Genomic DNA, 13,563 nt, shown 5'->3' on the forward strand with positions numbered 1-13,563 from the left:
TTGAATTCACAAAACATATGGCCAAGAAGGAAGTTGGTTACGTATTAAGGGTTAATCTATTAGATTAGCTCAAAATTCCCACAAAAAAAGGCTAATTTCATCTTATCCCTCGATTTGTGGTCAGCTAGAAAGATTGACCTCCATATTTGTCCATGATACCAAAATAACCTCCACGACAAGGGCGGATCATAGTGGAGACTATCCCTGGCTGCAGCCAGAGATAGAATTCCTCAAATGGCTCACTAAGGTATAAGCAACTATTAGGCAGCCAGGGACAGAATATGTTTATGCCTCTCAGGCATAAACAACTAGCAAGATATAGCTTAGTGATAAAGCATTCACCCCCCGGACACATGAGGTTCAGGCAAGGAATGAAATGTCGAAATATTTCGACCGAAATGGTCGAAATATTTCGGATTTTCAAATTAGGTAGACGAAACTCCACTTACAGATGTTTCGAGCAGGATATCGTCCGACATTTACCGAAATTTCGGTTGAAACTTCAAAATATTCAAAATTAGACCGAAAACTAGCAAATCGATTCAACAAAAGTAACATTTTTGGTCGATTTCTTCTCCATCTGGTTTACCGAAACTATAATTGTGAATCTCCTTGATTGGAACTTGAAGAAAATTGAAGAGATTCGTATTCTTCATCTGCAGAAGTCTTAGAGAGAGAAAGAGCGGCGGAGAAGAAGGAAGAAGCTATGAAACCCTAATGGCCTAATGTTATATTTTGTGGAGGAGTTTTAAAAGCACCCATTTGAAGTGTTAAAAGCACCCCATCAAGGCAAAATTCGTGGAATAGGAAAGAGGTGGTTTTAACACTTACGAGAAGCGCCTATAAAACTATCATTTTGTGTATTCTGGTCCATCATTTTTATTTTTAAGTCAACATAATTGTTTGGTGTAGTAATATACCCCCTCAAATAAATGTGGAAGTTAAAATAGTTCAACTAAACCCCCCCAATCTAAGTGTGAGATTGCAGATTACTTCCCCAACTAACAAATTATTTTACAAATCCACTAATTTTTTTATTTTTTACCGATATGGGCTTCATAGTGGTTAAAGAGTCTTGTTATAAACAACTAAATCTTATTTTTATCGTTTCCAAAGATTTGTAAAACTTCCACACTGACCGAAATGTTTCCACGAAACGTTTCCACTTTTGGACCAACCGAAATTTCCACCGAAACCGAAGTTTCATTCCTTGGGTTCAGGTTTCAAATCCCCCTCAAAGCACATTTTTTTGCCTATTTTTCCCCTTCTCTTGGACAATATTTTCTTTTCTACGTTGTTTTATTGAATATTTTAGGCTAGCCAGGTGTGATTTCAAATCCTAGCTCCGCCCTTGCCCCAAGCCCATACTAAATCGTAGTATACTGAAAATATTGCTGAAATTCAGGGGCATCGATTTATCTTTTCATAGCACATCTCATTGAGCTCTTTAATATCTCCGTTCTAGCTAAGTCCATTCAAGTCAAACTACTTGCTGCTTGAAGCGATGTCTTGCCCTGGTTGTTTAGGTGCAGTTCGGCTATGAATGGAAATTAGTGTTGCTCTCTTCAGTCTTCACATATTTGATTCGAATTACGAATTTTAATTTCTGTCTCTGTCAATGTGAATGGAAATTAGTGTTGCTACTTTAATTTCGCATCTTAATGATCTGACTCAAGTTGTTTTCAGAATGCTTTTGACTCGTATGCTTGATCCAACAAAAACTAGGACTAGTCTAGTAGTGTATTTTAGATAAGGAAATGACCAACCCTGATTTTTCTGAAATTTTCTCATTCTTCATCTCTAGCAGTTGCTAATTGCTCAAAGTCGAAGGAAACTCGGTGGCGACGGCGATAAACCGGAGAAGCTTTTATACACGGATTTGGCTGTGAATCTCAACTCTTCGAACCAGGTTCGGTCTAAATCTCTCAAAACTCAAATTAGTTGTCTTTGTTGTTTATGGTTCTAAATGTCTCAAAACTCAAATTAGTTGTCTTTTATACACGGATATGACAGTTGTTATACTCTTACTTAGGCCTGAATGCTAATGTCAAGTAACCCATTTTTGATGAAATCATATGTCACAATATTGTGCTGATAATGTGTCCCTTTTCAATTCCTCTCCTTATGAAAAGTTTACAAGCATCTATAGTTGTTACTTCTTAATACATTGATATGTTTAAACATTGAGTTTAAATTTTAGTTTGATTAGCTTCAGTTTTTGTCTTTAGTATGTTTTACCTATCATCTTAGAATTTTAAGCTTTTAACTATGTAACTATACCTTTCATGAACTCTTTTATATCTTTATTTCTTTGATGGAAGTTAGATATCATGGACAAATCTTGGATGATTCATGATGATAGGCGTTCAAAGAAGTTTGCAGATGGTGTAAATGCGTTTTTGGATTTTGCGTTTACTCACGGTCCTGTTATGGGCGGTGATCAAATTAAGTGTCCATGTGGGAGATGTAATAACTCTAGATTCGCAGGTAGACAAAGTGTTATGGAGCATTTGTATTACCATGGGATGGCAAAACATTATAGAACTTGGTTTTTGCATGGAGAAGCTAGACCGATAATATCGAATCCTTTGCCTGCTCCAGTAGAGGTTACAAATGAAGAAGTTTATGCTGAGGACCTTGAAAGATTGGTGCGAGATGCTTACGGGGTTCATGACGAATCTGGATTAGATGTAGATGGTGGAACGGACGAGGTTGAAAACGAGGATCTTGAAAAGTTGTTACAACAAGCGAAGAAGTCTTTATACCCGGGTTGCGATAAGATGAGTGTTCTGTCCTTTGTTATAAAATTATGGAATATTAAAATCATGGGAGGTTGGAGTAACGCGTCTTTTGAATCAATGCTCAAGTTACTGCATGCAACTCTACCTGACGGTTGTAATCTTCCCAAAAATTTTACACAGTGCAAGAAGATCATCTCAGATTTGGGATTAGACTACATTAAAATTCATGCATGCCCGAATGACTGCATTTTGTATTACAAAGAAAATTCGGAACTACAACAATGTCCTCGATGTGGCCAGTCTAGGTATAGCAAGAAAAAGTAACCTGCAAAGATTCTTCGTTACTTTCCTTTGAAGGCGAGATTACAGAGGTTGTACACAGTACCGGAAACCGCAACCGAAATGAGATGGCACGATGAGAAACGTAGCGAAGATGGGATATTAAGGCATCAAGCAGATTCTGAAGCCTGGAAAGATTTCGATGTCAGGCATCCTACATTTGCTGCAGACTCGAGAAATGTAAGATTGGGTTTGGCAAGTGATGGTTTTAACCCCTTCCGAACAATGAATATTTCCCACAGCACGTGGCCAGTGGTACTTATTCCTTATAATTTACCACCGTGGTTGTGCATGAAACAATCTTATATGATACTGTCCATGCTTATACCTGGACCTAAAAGTCCTGGAAATAACATTGACGTGTACCTGAGGCCTTTAGTTGATGAACTGAAAGAATTGTGGGAAGAAGGGATTGACACGTATGATGCTTCCAAAAAAGAAACATTCAAAATGCATGCAAGTTTATTATGGACTATTAGTGATTATCCTGGACTTGCTATGCTATCTGGATGGTCCACGAAAGGTAAGTTGGCATGTTCAACTTGTGGCGAGGAGACAGATCATCTTAGGTTGCGTAATTGGAAGAAGGAGGTTTATATGGGGCATAGGCGTTTCTTACCTGTGACACATAGATTTCGAAGAAATACGAAGGAGTTTAATGGAAAAACTGAGCGTAGAGTAGCTCCAAATCCTCCTTCGGGTCCTGATATCTTGCAAAAACTGAAAGACATACCACACGAATTTGGTAGGGAACTGGAGAGGAGTGTACGCGCTCCTAGAAAAAGAGGAAGAGATGACGAGTCCATCAAAATGCCTGGTAACTGGAGAAAACTGAGCATCTTTTATGAATTGCCGTATTGGAAAGATAATCTGCTTAAACACAACCTAGATGTTATGCACATTGAAAAGAATATCTGTGACAGTATTCTCGGTACCATTATGGATTTTGATGGAAAATCAAAGGATAATAAAAAAGCAAGATTGGATTTGAAAGATATGGGTATTAGACAAGAACTTTGGCCACAACAAGAGGAGGGATCTCGTACATGTACCCTTCCAGCCACATGTTATTCTACAGACAAAAAAGGTAAAGAGTTGTTTCTCAATGTTTTGAAGAATCTCAAAACTCCGAATGGCTATGCATCAAATATTTCTACTCGTATCGATCTTAAACAATGAAAGATAATTGGTTTGAAGAGTCATGATTCTCATGTGATCATGCAACAATTGTTACCTTTGGCAATTCGAAAGGTTTTGCCAAAAAAAGTGTGCTCTATATTAATAGAGTTCAGCACGTTCTTTCGTGAGTTATGTTCAAAAGTAGATAGTGTTGAAGATTACAAGCGATTAGAAGAAAAAATTCCACTTATTATGTGCAATTTAGAGAGGATATTTCCACCAAGTTTTTTCGATATAATGGTTCACTTAGCCATCCATCTAGCATCAGAGGCAAAAGTAGGTGGACCAGTCCAATATCGATGGATGTATCCCATTGAAAGGTATTTATTTTTCTTGTTTAATTGTTTTATTTCTTAGTTACTTGTGTGTTACTTGTCTAATGAGGTACTTGTGCGATTAGGTTTTTGTATACTTTAAAGAATTTCGTTCGTAATAAAGCACAACCGGAGGGTTCTATTGCCGAGGGATATATTGTCGACGAGAGTGTCACGTTTATGACAAGATACATGAGTGACGTTGAAACACGCTCTAACGTAGCGCCTCGGTACACAGACGACAATCCGATTGGAACTGTTCAGAATATTAAGAACCTGGATGTTGCTGAACGTAATAAGATTCATCATTATATCTTGTCAAACGACAATGATGCCTCCGTTTATGTCAAGTAAGTATGATTTTAACTATTATGAATTCATTTATGAAAGTCTTTCTAAGTGTATTTTACTAGAGATGATGAAAATACGCAACCTCTTTGCAGTGCTCACAAAAGAGAGTTGAAGCTTCGCTATCGTAAACTAGATGATACTGCGATTCAAAGAAAACACATAGAAGAGTACGGTACTTGGTTTAAGGAACTTGTGAAAGATCTTAAAGAATCTAAACAGCCGTATCCAGAAAGACTTGACAACCTTGTCAATGGCATACACCCACGTGCCGTAATATTGGCAGGTTATACAATTAATGGATACAATTTCAAAACTGTTGCAAACGAGAGAGACGCTAAAACGCAGAATTATGGTGTTGCGGTCGATGCAAATCAACCTTGTGGCTCAAGTGCAAGAGATTCAAATCCGGTTGATGCAATATTAACATATTATGGACGTGTCACGGAGATACTTGAAATCACGTATGGACCAGGATGTGAATTTGTAATATTCAAGTGTGATTGGGTTGATGTCTGCAAGGAAACAAACAGAGGAAGAAGAGGTGTAAAGATCGATGATTTAGGTTTTACACTTGTTAATTTCAATCGTATTATGCCAACTCAAAGTGACGAGCCTTATGTGTTGGCGTCTCAAGTTAGGCAAGTTTTTTATGTTGAAGATCTAACTGAACCTGATTGGCATGTTGTGGTGAACAATAGACCTAGAGATATTTACGACATGAATATCCCTATACCAGATACCGAGCAAACTCTTGCACCTGCATGCCACGATGCTAGTGATGAAGAAATCGAATACATTAACAAAGATGTAAACGACGTAACATGTGATGGAGATAACTAATAGATTCAAAGGATCGTCTGGAAATGCGTGACCAAAGATGGAGAATTTGAAGAGTTTTGGTTTTGTTCTTTTTTTCCTTTAATGATGAGTTTAATCACAATCTGTATGGTTTTTGATAAATTAATGAATGAATAAATGTTTAGTTTCCGCGATTGTATTTTTTCTTTCAATTTTGGTTCAATTAGATGGGATAATTAGATATGTTTTAGATACAGTTACAAGTGAACTGACCAATTCTGTACAGGATGTCTGTTAGAGGAACTACTCAACCTTCTAAGAAGGGGAGGGGACGAGATTTATTAAAATTCCTGAAAGATCTGGATCACGGCGAGAAATACACAGTTGAATGGGATGATAGCTTTCGGCCTGTTGGAAAGATTGCCGGGTTCTTAGCGACTTATATATCTTCATTTGTTAGAGATCCAGTTCGATTCCCTCTGATTCATGATAAATGGGAAAAAATAGAATCTGCTGCCATCAATGACACAATTACAGACTTGAGGGTAAATATTTCCTACATTTTCGTTATAGTATCGTATTTTTTTATTTATTTCATATATGATTATTTTACCATGTTATTTTCTTAAAGGTATATTTTGATTTCCCTGAGAATGAAGAAGTTATAAAATGGATTAAGAAGGAACTCAAAGAAAGATGGAGAACTTGGAAAGCAAGAGTTAAGAGAGAATATTTTACACCTCACCTGCCTAATATAGATGAGTGCAGAGCAAATATCCCTCCTGGCGTTGACCCTACTGATTAGTTTGGCTTAATTCGATATTGGTGTAGGGATGACGTAATGGTAAATATATCTTTCCTTTAATAGCTACACTGAGTTTACTTCATAGGTACTAACAATGTACCATCTTCCGATATACAGAAGGTAGCTGAGACCAACAAGAAAAACAAAGCTATGACAAAACATCCTTATGTTGGAGGGCGTCAATCTATGGCCCAAATTGGGCATGCGGTAAAATTTTCAATTTCTTTTACAATTTTTGGTTCAATTCAGTTGGTTTTGTTTGAAATTGATAATTGTCATTTACTTTGTATATTTGCAGTATAAAAAGAAGTATGACACTCAACCTAGTCGATTTTGTATGTTCCACAAGACTAGATTAAGAGCGGATGGAACTTGCGTTAACCAAGAGACAGCAGATTTAATTGTAAAGTTTTAATTAAACTCAATTAAATTTTATTTTGTTCATATAATGTTTAAGAACTCAATCTTATATAGGTAATCAAGCACATGTAATGTTAACAGGAGCTGATGGAGGAAGATCAGGAGAGGCGACAAAACGAGAGCTCGAGCGAGTTTGTCGACGCCCCTGGTCCAAATGATGTTTTCGGAAGTCATATGCCACCAGAGTCACGTGGGCGAATCCGAATGATGCCCTTTGTCGCACCTACGGATGCAGGTTTTAGAAATTCAAGCTCGGGTGGTGTTTCAGGTCTTCGAAAAGAAAATGACGGGCTGAGAAAGGAATTGGCTGAACTGCGTGAAAACAAGAGAGACAAGGAAGAGATATGGCTGCACTTATGGCACTCATTCAGTAGCAACAACGACCACCATCAACTTCAGAATCTTCACAAGCTGTAAGCATGTTTTCTTCTTCAATTTCATCTTGTTCAATTCCTCAACCATCTTGTTGTAGTCCTTAATTTGTGAATACGTGGTTTAGGCAAGTTTTATAAACAACTTTTCTGGTATTACAGAAGCGGTGACTATTGAAGGAGCATGCAACTTTTTGATCAATGTTTTTGGAGGTTTGGTCTCTCCTTCATGGTTTCCCATATATGTGTACTGTTTTTTGAATTTGTTTTGATGACCATCTGAATTTGGCATGTAAACTACTAAGTCTAGGTTGTGTGATTCCGATGTTAACAAGATTCCATTTGCATCTGAATTTTCCATGTAAACTACTAAGTTTAGCTCTCTAACCCCATCATCACTCTACTAACACTACCCACTCTAATTCAGTTAAGTCATAACACCAACACATTAGAATTTACTTCACTTTTGCATCTGTTTTATGCTATGTTTTGTTGTATTTCATAGGGAAAATGTGATCGAGAAAGGCAAACTCTTTAGCGTAAAACCCTTATAGTGAGTGTGTATATGCAAGAGTACTTCTTAGTATTTTTATGAATTCATTTCCATGCCTACAGGTTTTATGCTTACATTTGCTTTGATGACCATTTGAATTTGACATGTAAACTACTAAGTCTAGGTTGTGTGATTCCGATGTCAACAAGATTTCATTTGCATTTGAATTTGGCATGTAAACTACTAAGTCTAGCTTTTTAACCCCATTATCACTCTTTTAACACTACCCACTCACTAGAACCAACTGTAATCATATTGTAATTTGGTTACTTGTTTGTGCTTAAATTGGTTGTTTCTGAAGAATTCTCTACTGATATCTCTGTTTCTGAAGAATTCTTAATGTCATGTTAAATGCGCTAATGTGTATATATTCATCGTTTTGGCAGGGTTTTTAAAGTTTTGCGCAATGATGAATCCACACCGATTAGAGATTTTGCTTGAACTCTCATTGCGTATGAAATCTATCATCACCTAGTACCTACTTGTTATCTCTATTTCGTAACTAGTTGAAATGCATTTAGGGAGCTGAACCGTTAGTTTAGTTTATAATATTGTACTCAGATAAACAACTATCGACATCTTGTGAAACATATTGACATTATAAAGTAGTTTACTAGTTAATTCATCATCTTGTCTATATATTTTCATCTTGTGTAGCTTAAGTTCTATATTGTGTTTGGGTTGAATGTTTATGGCTTTGAAACAGGGAAATGTACAGCAAGTAAAAGCAGCAAAATAGTGCTGCTGGTTTTCACATTTTGCTGCAGCTTTTTTTTTCTTAAAAACAAACATTTGCAACGGCTCAAAGCCGTTACAACAATTTATTTGTAACGGCTGGTCCTCCCTCACGGCCGTTACAAATTGACTCCCGCTAACAATTCCCGCGCACTCAATTATAACGGTTTAAAAGAGCACAGCCGTTACAATAAAACTAGTTGTAACGGCTTCTGCTCGTTACATTTTTTGTTGCCACGGCACTTATTGTAACGGCCTAGGCATAAATAGTAACGGCCCGAGGCCGTTACAACTACACTTTTTGTAACGGTTTTTCCCTTGTTGTAACGGCTTAAAGTCGTTACAACTAGTCCGTATTTTTGTAGTGAAACCATGGGCATCAAAGTCTATGGAGATAGACCAAAGGATGATAAAGACTCGTTCAAAAGGAGTTTTGAAGAGGTCTGAATAAGAAAATCTCTTGGAGAGAAATTCTACCCAGCTCCCGTGATAAACATGGGAGAGACACTTATGTTTGAAAACATAAGAACGATCATGAGATGATTGTTGTTTACCCGAACATCTGAGAAGTACTTGGAGTACGAAAAGATGTCGTTACCCATACAAGTCAGAAGATTGAAGAAAGTCATAAAAATAATCTTCCAAAACTAAAGATAGGAATCTTTTAAGGGTCGTAATGCTTAGCTAGAAGCCAACGACGATCGTCGAATCAAGAGTTGATTCGCGGCTAACATAGACCGGATCCTACAAGGGTTACACATCAGAGTAGTGATTTGAACGGAGAGAATTGACTAGATGGATAATGGAAAATAAGTGGATTGGATCCATTATTGGTAAGTCCTGAAAGATTCGGAGAAGTCCGAAGAGACAAACATGTCCGAGCCCAAAAGGGAGGCCCGGGAAGGCTTTAGGAAGGTCGGCCATGTGATGGCCAACCTAGGCAACAGGGCCGGCCATGTGATGGCCGGCTAGGCCCTAAGTGGGCCGGCCAAGGAAGCCCATAAAGGGCTATGTTGGCCGGCCAACTTAAGTGACCAAAGGAGGGTATTTTGGGTGTTGCCTAATAATTAGGTTTATGGAATCCTAGTTTGAGTCTAATACCTCTTCTGGGGATTTCTATATATACCTAATTATACAACCTAAAGAGAGAGGCAATTCTAAGTCAAGTTTTGTCAGCTTCTCAGAGTGTCTGAAAGAGTTTCAGAATATACATCTCAGAGAGAGGGAGAGAAAAGGAGTTTTCTCAAGTATCTAGTCAAGAAGAAGAAGTTCTTCATCTCAACCTTCAAGAAGGTCCTAGCTGACTGAAAGGAGGGAGTTCAAGTCATTACTCGGTGTCTCAAGTAGAGGAGCTACACTTGGAGCTCTTATCTTCCAAATACTGGTCGGGATTTAGTTCGTGGGAAAGCGATTAAGAGGTAATCATCTTTCCAATCTAGTTCATTGGTATGTTCATGTATAGATCCTGGAAACTAGTGTTAAACATATAGATGTTTGAGATTCCGCTACCAACACTAGTTAGGTGTATGAGATACCCTAGTACAATCCCCTTCAATACAGCACATCAAAAAATACGCAAATGAGATATGTTGGGCTGCTGGCCTTGAACATATTACAAAGGTGAATATTGGTTATTTAAAGTAGGACGTAACCTTATCAAGGCTGCAGCATGGAGGACTGCGGGTCCCCATGCAGTGACAGGTAGTTTCGTCCTCATCAACATAGGTCTCGCAATCAGTTGGATATGCTTAATGAATGATTCAGCTAGACCATTCTGAGTATGAACATGAGCTACAGGATGTTCAACATTAATTCCAACTGAGAGACAATAGGAATCAAAAGTAATCGATGTAAGTCTCCTGCTCCATCTAGACGAATGGACTTAATCGGATAATCAGGAAAGTGAGCTCGTAAACGAATTATCTGAGCTAATAACTTTGTAAACGCCTGATTCCGAGTCGAGAGCAAATTGACATGAGACCATCTAGTTGATGTATCGATTAATACCATAAAATATTTAAATGGTCCACACTGCGGGTGTATAGGGCCACATATATCACCTTGAATCCTTTCCAAAAATTTGAGAGATTCGATATGTACTTTTGTCAGGGATGGACGAGTTATAAACTTCCCCAATGAACAACCTGTGCAAGTAAAGTCCCTATCTATCAGAAACTTCTGGTTCTGAAGAGGATGCCCTTGAGAGTTTTGTATTATTCTACTCATCATGGTAGAGCCTGGGTGTCCCAGTCGATCATGCCAAATCTTATAAGTATTTGGATCGTGCAACTTCGGGTTAACAACGACATAGGATTCGACTGATTTAATCTTAGTAAGATATAAACCAGAAGAAAGAGCTTCATGTCTTTCTAGAACACGCTTCTGACATGATATACTCGAGGTGATATATAAATATTCTTTCTTATCCTCAGACCCAGTTTCGACGTGATACCCATTTCGGCGTATGTCTTTGAAGCTCAACAGATTCTTCAGGGATCTGGTCGAGTACAAAACGTCGTCTAATTAGTTCAGTACCACGAGGCAATATTATAGTAGCTCTTCCGGAGCCTTCTATAATGCTTGATGAGCCAGCGATAGTAATCGCATTTGCCTCAAATAATTTTAAGGTCGAGAAATATTTTGTATTTCGAAGTATCGAATTTGTGGTCCCACTGTCTGTTAGACAGATATCTTCACCACCTTTAGATATGTTTCTTCCAGAATCCATACCTTTCATAAAATTAAAGAATATAACATTGATACCTATTGTAAAATAAAGTAAATAATTTACAATACAAAAACTAAATAAACAAATCATAGTTAGATAAGTTAACATATTAGTTAGTAAAATCAAATATATGATTAGATCGATTGATTCCTTCAGGGAGACAATATCTTATACATAATGGTGGATCAAGCTCATGAGATTCATCTCTCTAGCTTCAGGCTTCAAAGATGCTTAATACAAATCCACAAAGTGTTTTGCCGTACAACAGGCACGGGACAAACAACTAAGCACTCTACAGTTGTGACAAGCTTCTTCCCGAACCTTCATAGGGTTATTCACCTTATCATTCTTAGGTTCGTTACTATATATTGAGTTTATCTCTTTTCCCACTTCAGGTGATAAAGGGCTTGTCTATAATTTATTCCCCATTTATTCGTGTGGGCTACATATTGGTGGTTTCTTCCAGAACCACTTTTCCCATTTGTATTTTTCTTTCCTTCCATGATCATTTCATAATATTGCAGGTGCTTCAGGCATAGCTGCAGACCCAGTAGGTCGAGATTCATGGTTGTGTAACAACAACTGGTTGTTTTCTTCGTTTAAAAAGAGACAATTAAGAAAATAAAAATACTTGAGAAAACGACGCTCTCGGTATTGAGTCTGCAGGACTATATCCGAGGCGTGAAAGGTGTTTAGTACTGTCAATCACTTACTCATTTCTAACAATATCTCCTCATAGATAAACCTAAATCTGTAACAGAAGATTAATATAGGTTAGTTATAAAAGAAACCAAAAATTTAAATGTATACCTTTCACCAGGCAGAGTAATGACTTATATCGTTCGATCTTTCTCCGATGTTGGTGTCGACAAACGAGCAGAGTAACGACTTATATTGTTCGACTTGGAGAAACGAAGAAATAATGACTTCTCAGCTGGCAAGAGACTCGTGCTGATAACGTGTTAAATTATAATAGATAGAGACAGAGAGAACAAAGATGAATTTCTTAATCTCTCATAATCAACATGCATATACCTCAACACTATATTAGCTCTTACAATTTCTTTCTCGAAGTTGTATAAGAAAAAGGAGAAAATCAAGATGATCAAATACATAGGAAGAAGTGGGTATTTATAGCAAACAAAGGAGGTGGAGATATTGGGTTGTAAAAGTATGTGTCTTTAGGCGGCAAGCAATCTCCTAACCGTCTTAGAGCTTCAGCTCAAAGCAAAAATGCCATTGGATATTATAACCTCACCTTTTGATTGGTTGTTAAAAGAAGTTAGACTATTCCTCAAGGCACATCACCATTAGTCTATAGGCAGCCCAAGTGCTTCTAGTATATAGTATGGTCATCCAAATATATATAACAGTTTGAGTTTTTTTTTTTTGAGAGGAGGCCAAACATGGATGTTAATGGACCATAAGTAGGGCCGAACAAAATAGTAGAAATCTGATATCTCTATGGGTTGGAAAAGAGCTCAGGCCCACCGAAAACCCTCACGCTCAAAGCATGGAAAGTGTATGACCCAACCAACCCAGATAACATTGAAGCTCATCAGAACCTGACCCCCACGTTTTTTATGCCTAGACTACACTCACCCATCATAGGGCCGGTAATTCTAAGGCCCATAATACGGAAGATTTTAGGAAATGACGCACACTCTTAAATGTTAATGCAAAAAAGACTCACTTTGTAAAAATACAATTATAACCCTCCCTGAAATAACAAATGCCAAACAAATCACGGATCCCTTCCCCAAGCTTAGGTTTATAACTCTAAGGCCATGTTTGGAACGTGGAAATCATGTGGGAATGGAATGTGATTTCTGAGAACCACAATCCTAATTACTGTTTAGCTCGCGAAAGTACAGAGAGAATCCTATTTCTGGAAGAATAAGATTCCCTCCAAATGGGGTAATAGCAAACCCAGGGAGGGGATGGGTTTGTGATTCCCATTCCCGAGAATGATTTGATTTAACATTTTTGGACAAAATAATCTTTGATAAAATATTAGAACGACTAATATTAAAATCGTCATTCTCATAATATTTTAACTAAAAAAGTATTAACGTAAGATTTCAACCACCACCATAGTGACACACTCTCTCTCTCTCTCTCGTTTGAACGTAACTGTCCATGTCTCTAGTTTTTTTCTACTCTCTCATTCTTTGTTCATTCAAAATCAATTTCACAACGTTTAAAAAAAATAGTCGAGACCATTATTTA

General features: G+C 37.5%; 2 protein-coding genes across 2 annotated transcripts; both read left to right on the forward strand.

The window, feature by feature from the left end:
* Positions 1–1,799: 1,799 nt before the first annotated feature.
* Positions 1,800–8,510, forward strand: LOC147566975 (uncharacterized). The gene is made up of 8 exons (XM_086653567.1): positions 1,800–1,909; positions 6,009–6,267; positions 6,354–6,566; positions 6,645–6,734; positions 6,826–6,930; positions 7,029–7,360; positions 7,481–7,531; positions 8,258–8,510. Exons 3-7 carry the CDS (start codon positions 6,564–6,566, stop codon positions 7,494–7,496), a joined length of 546 nt encoding a protein of 181 aa, XP_086509693.1. The 5' UTR covers positions 1,800–1,909; positions 6,009–6,267; positions 6,354–6,563; the 3' UTR covers positions 7,497–7,531; positions 8,258–8,510.
* Positions 2,798–5,964, forward strand: LOC147566976 (uncharacterized). Its single transcript, XM_086653566.1, has 4 exons — positions 2,798–3,177; positions 4,468–4,579; positions 4,660–4,923; positions 5,017–5,964. Exons 1-4 carry the CDS (start codon positions 3,144–3,146, stop codon positions 5,762–5,764), a joined length of 1,158 nt encoding a protein of 385 aa, XP_086509692.1. The 5' UTR covers positions 2,798–3,143; the 3' UTR covers positions 5,765–5,964.
* Positions 8,511–13,563: the final 5,053 nt, after the last annotated feature.

Source organism: Eschscholzia californica, unplaced genomic scaffold, assembly GCF_041429995.1.
Source record: "Eschscholzia californica isolate CP2 unplaced genomic scaffold, dmEscCali1.0.p SCAF_1, whole genome shotgun sequence".
Taxonomy (NCBI): Eukaryota; Viridiplantae; Streptophyta; class Magnoliopsida; order Ranunculales; family Papaveraceae; genus Eschscholzia; species Eschscholzia californica.

Coding starts and splice junctions, on each gene's coding strand:
- LOC147566975 (XM_086653567.1), top strand. Junction 6,735..6,825: donor TGGCCCAAATTGGGCATGCG/GTAAAATTTTCA, acceptor GTATATTTGCAG/TATAAAAAGAAGTATGACAC. Junction 6,931..7,028: donor AAGAGACAGCAGATTTAATT/GTAAAGTTTTAA, acceptor TAATGTTAACAG/GAGCTGATGGAGGAAGATCA.
- LOC147566976 (XM_086653566.1), top strand. CDS start 3,144: ATGAGATGGCACGATGAGAAACGTAGCGAAGATG. Junction 3,178..4,467: donor TGAGAAACGTAGCGAAGATG/GGATATTAAGGC, acceptor GCAATTTAGAGA/GGATATTTCCACCAAGTTTT. Junction 4,924..5,016: donor GATGCCTCCGTTTATGTCAA/GTAAGTATGATT, acceptor ACCTCTTTGCAG/TGCTCACAAAAGAGAGTTGA.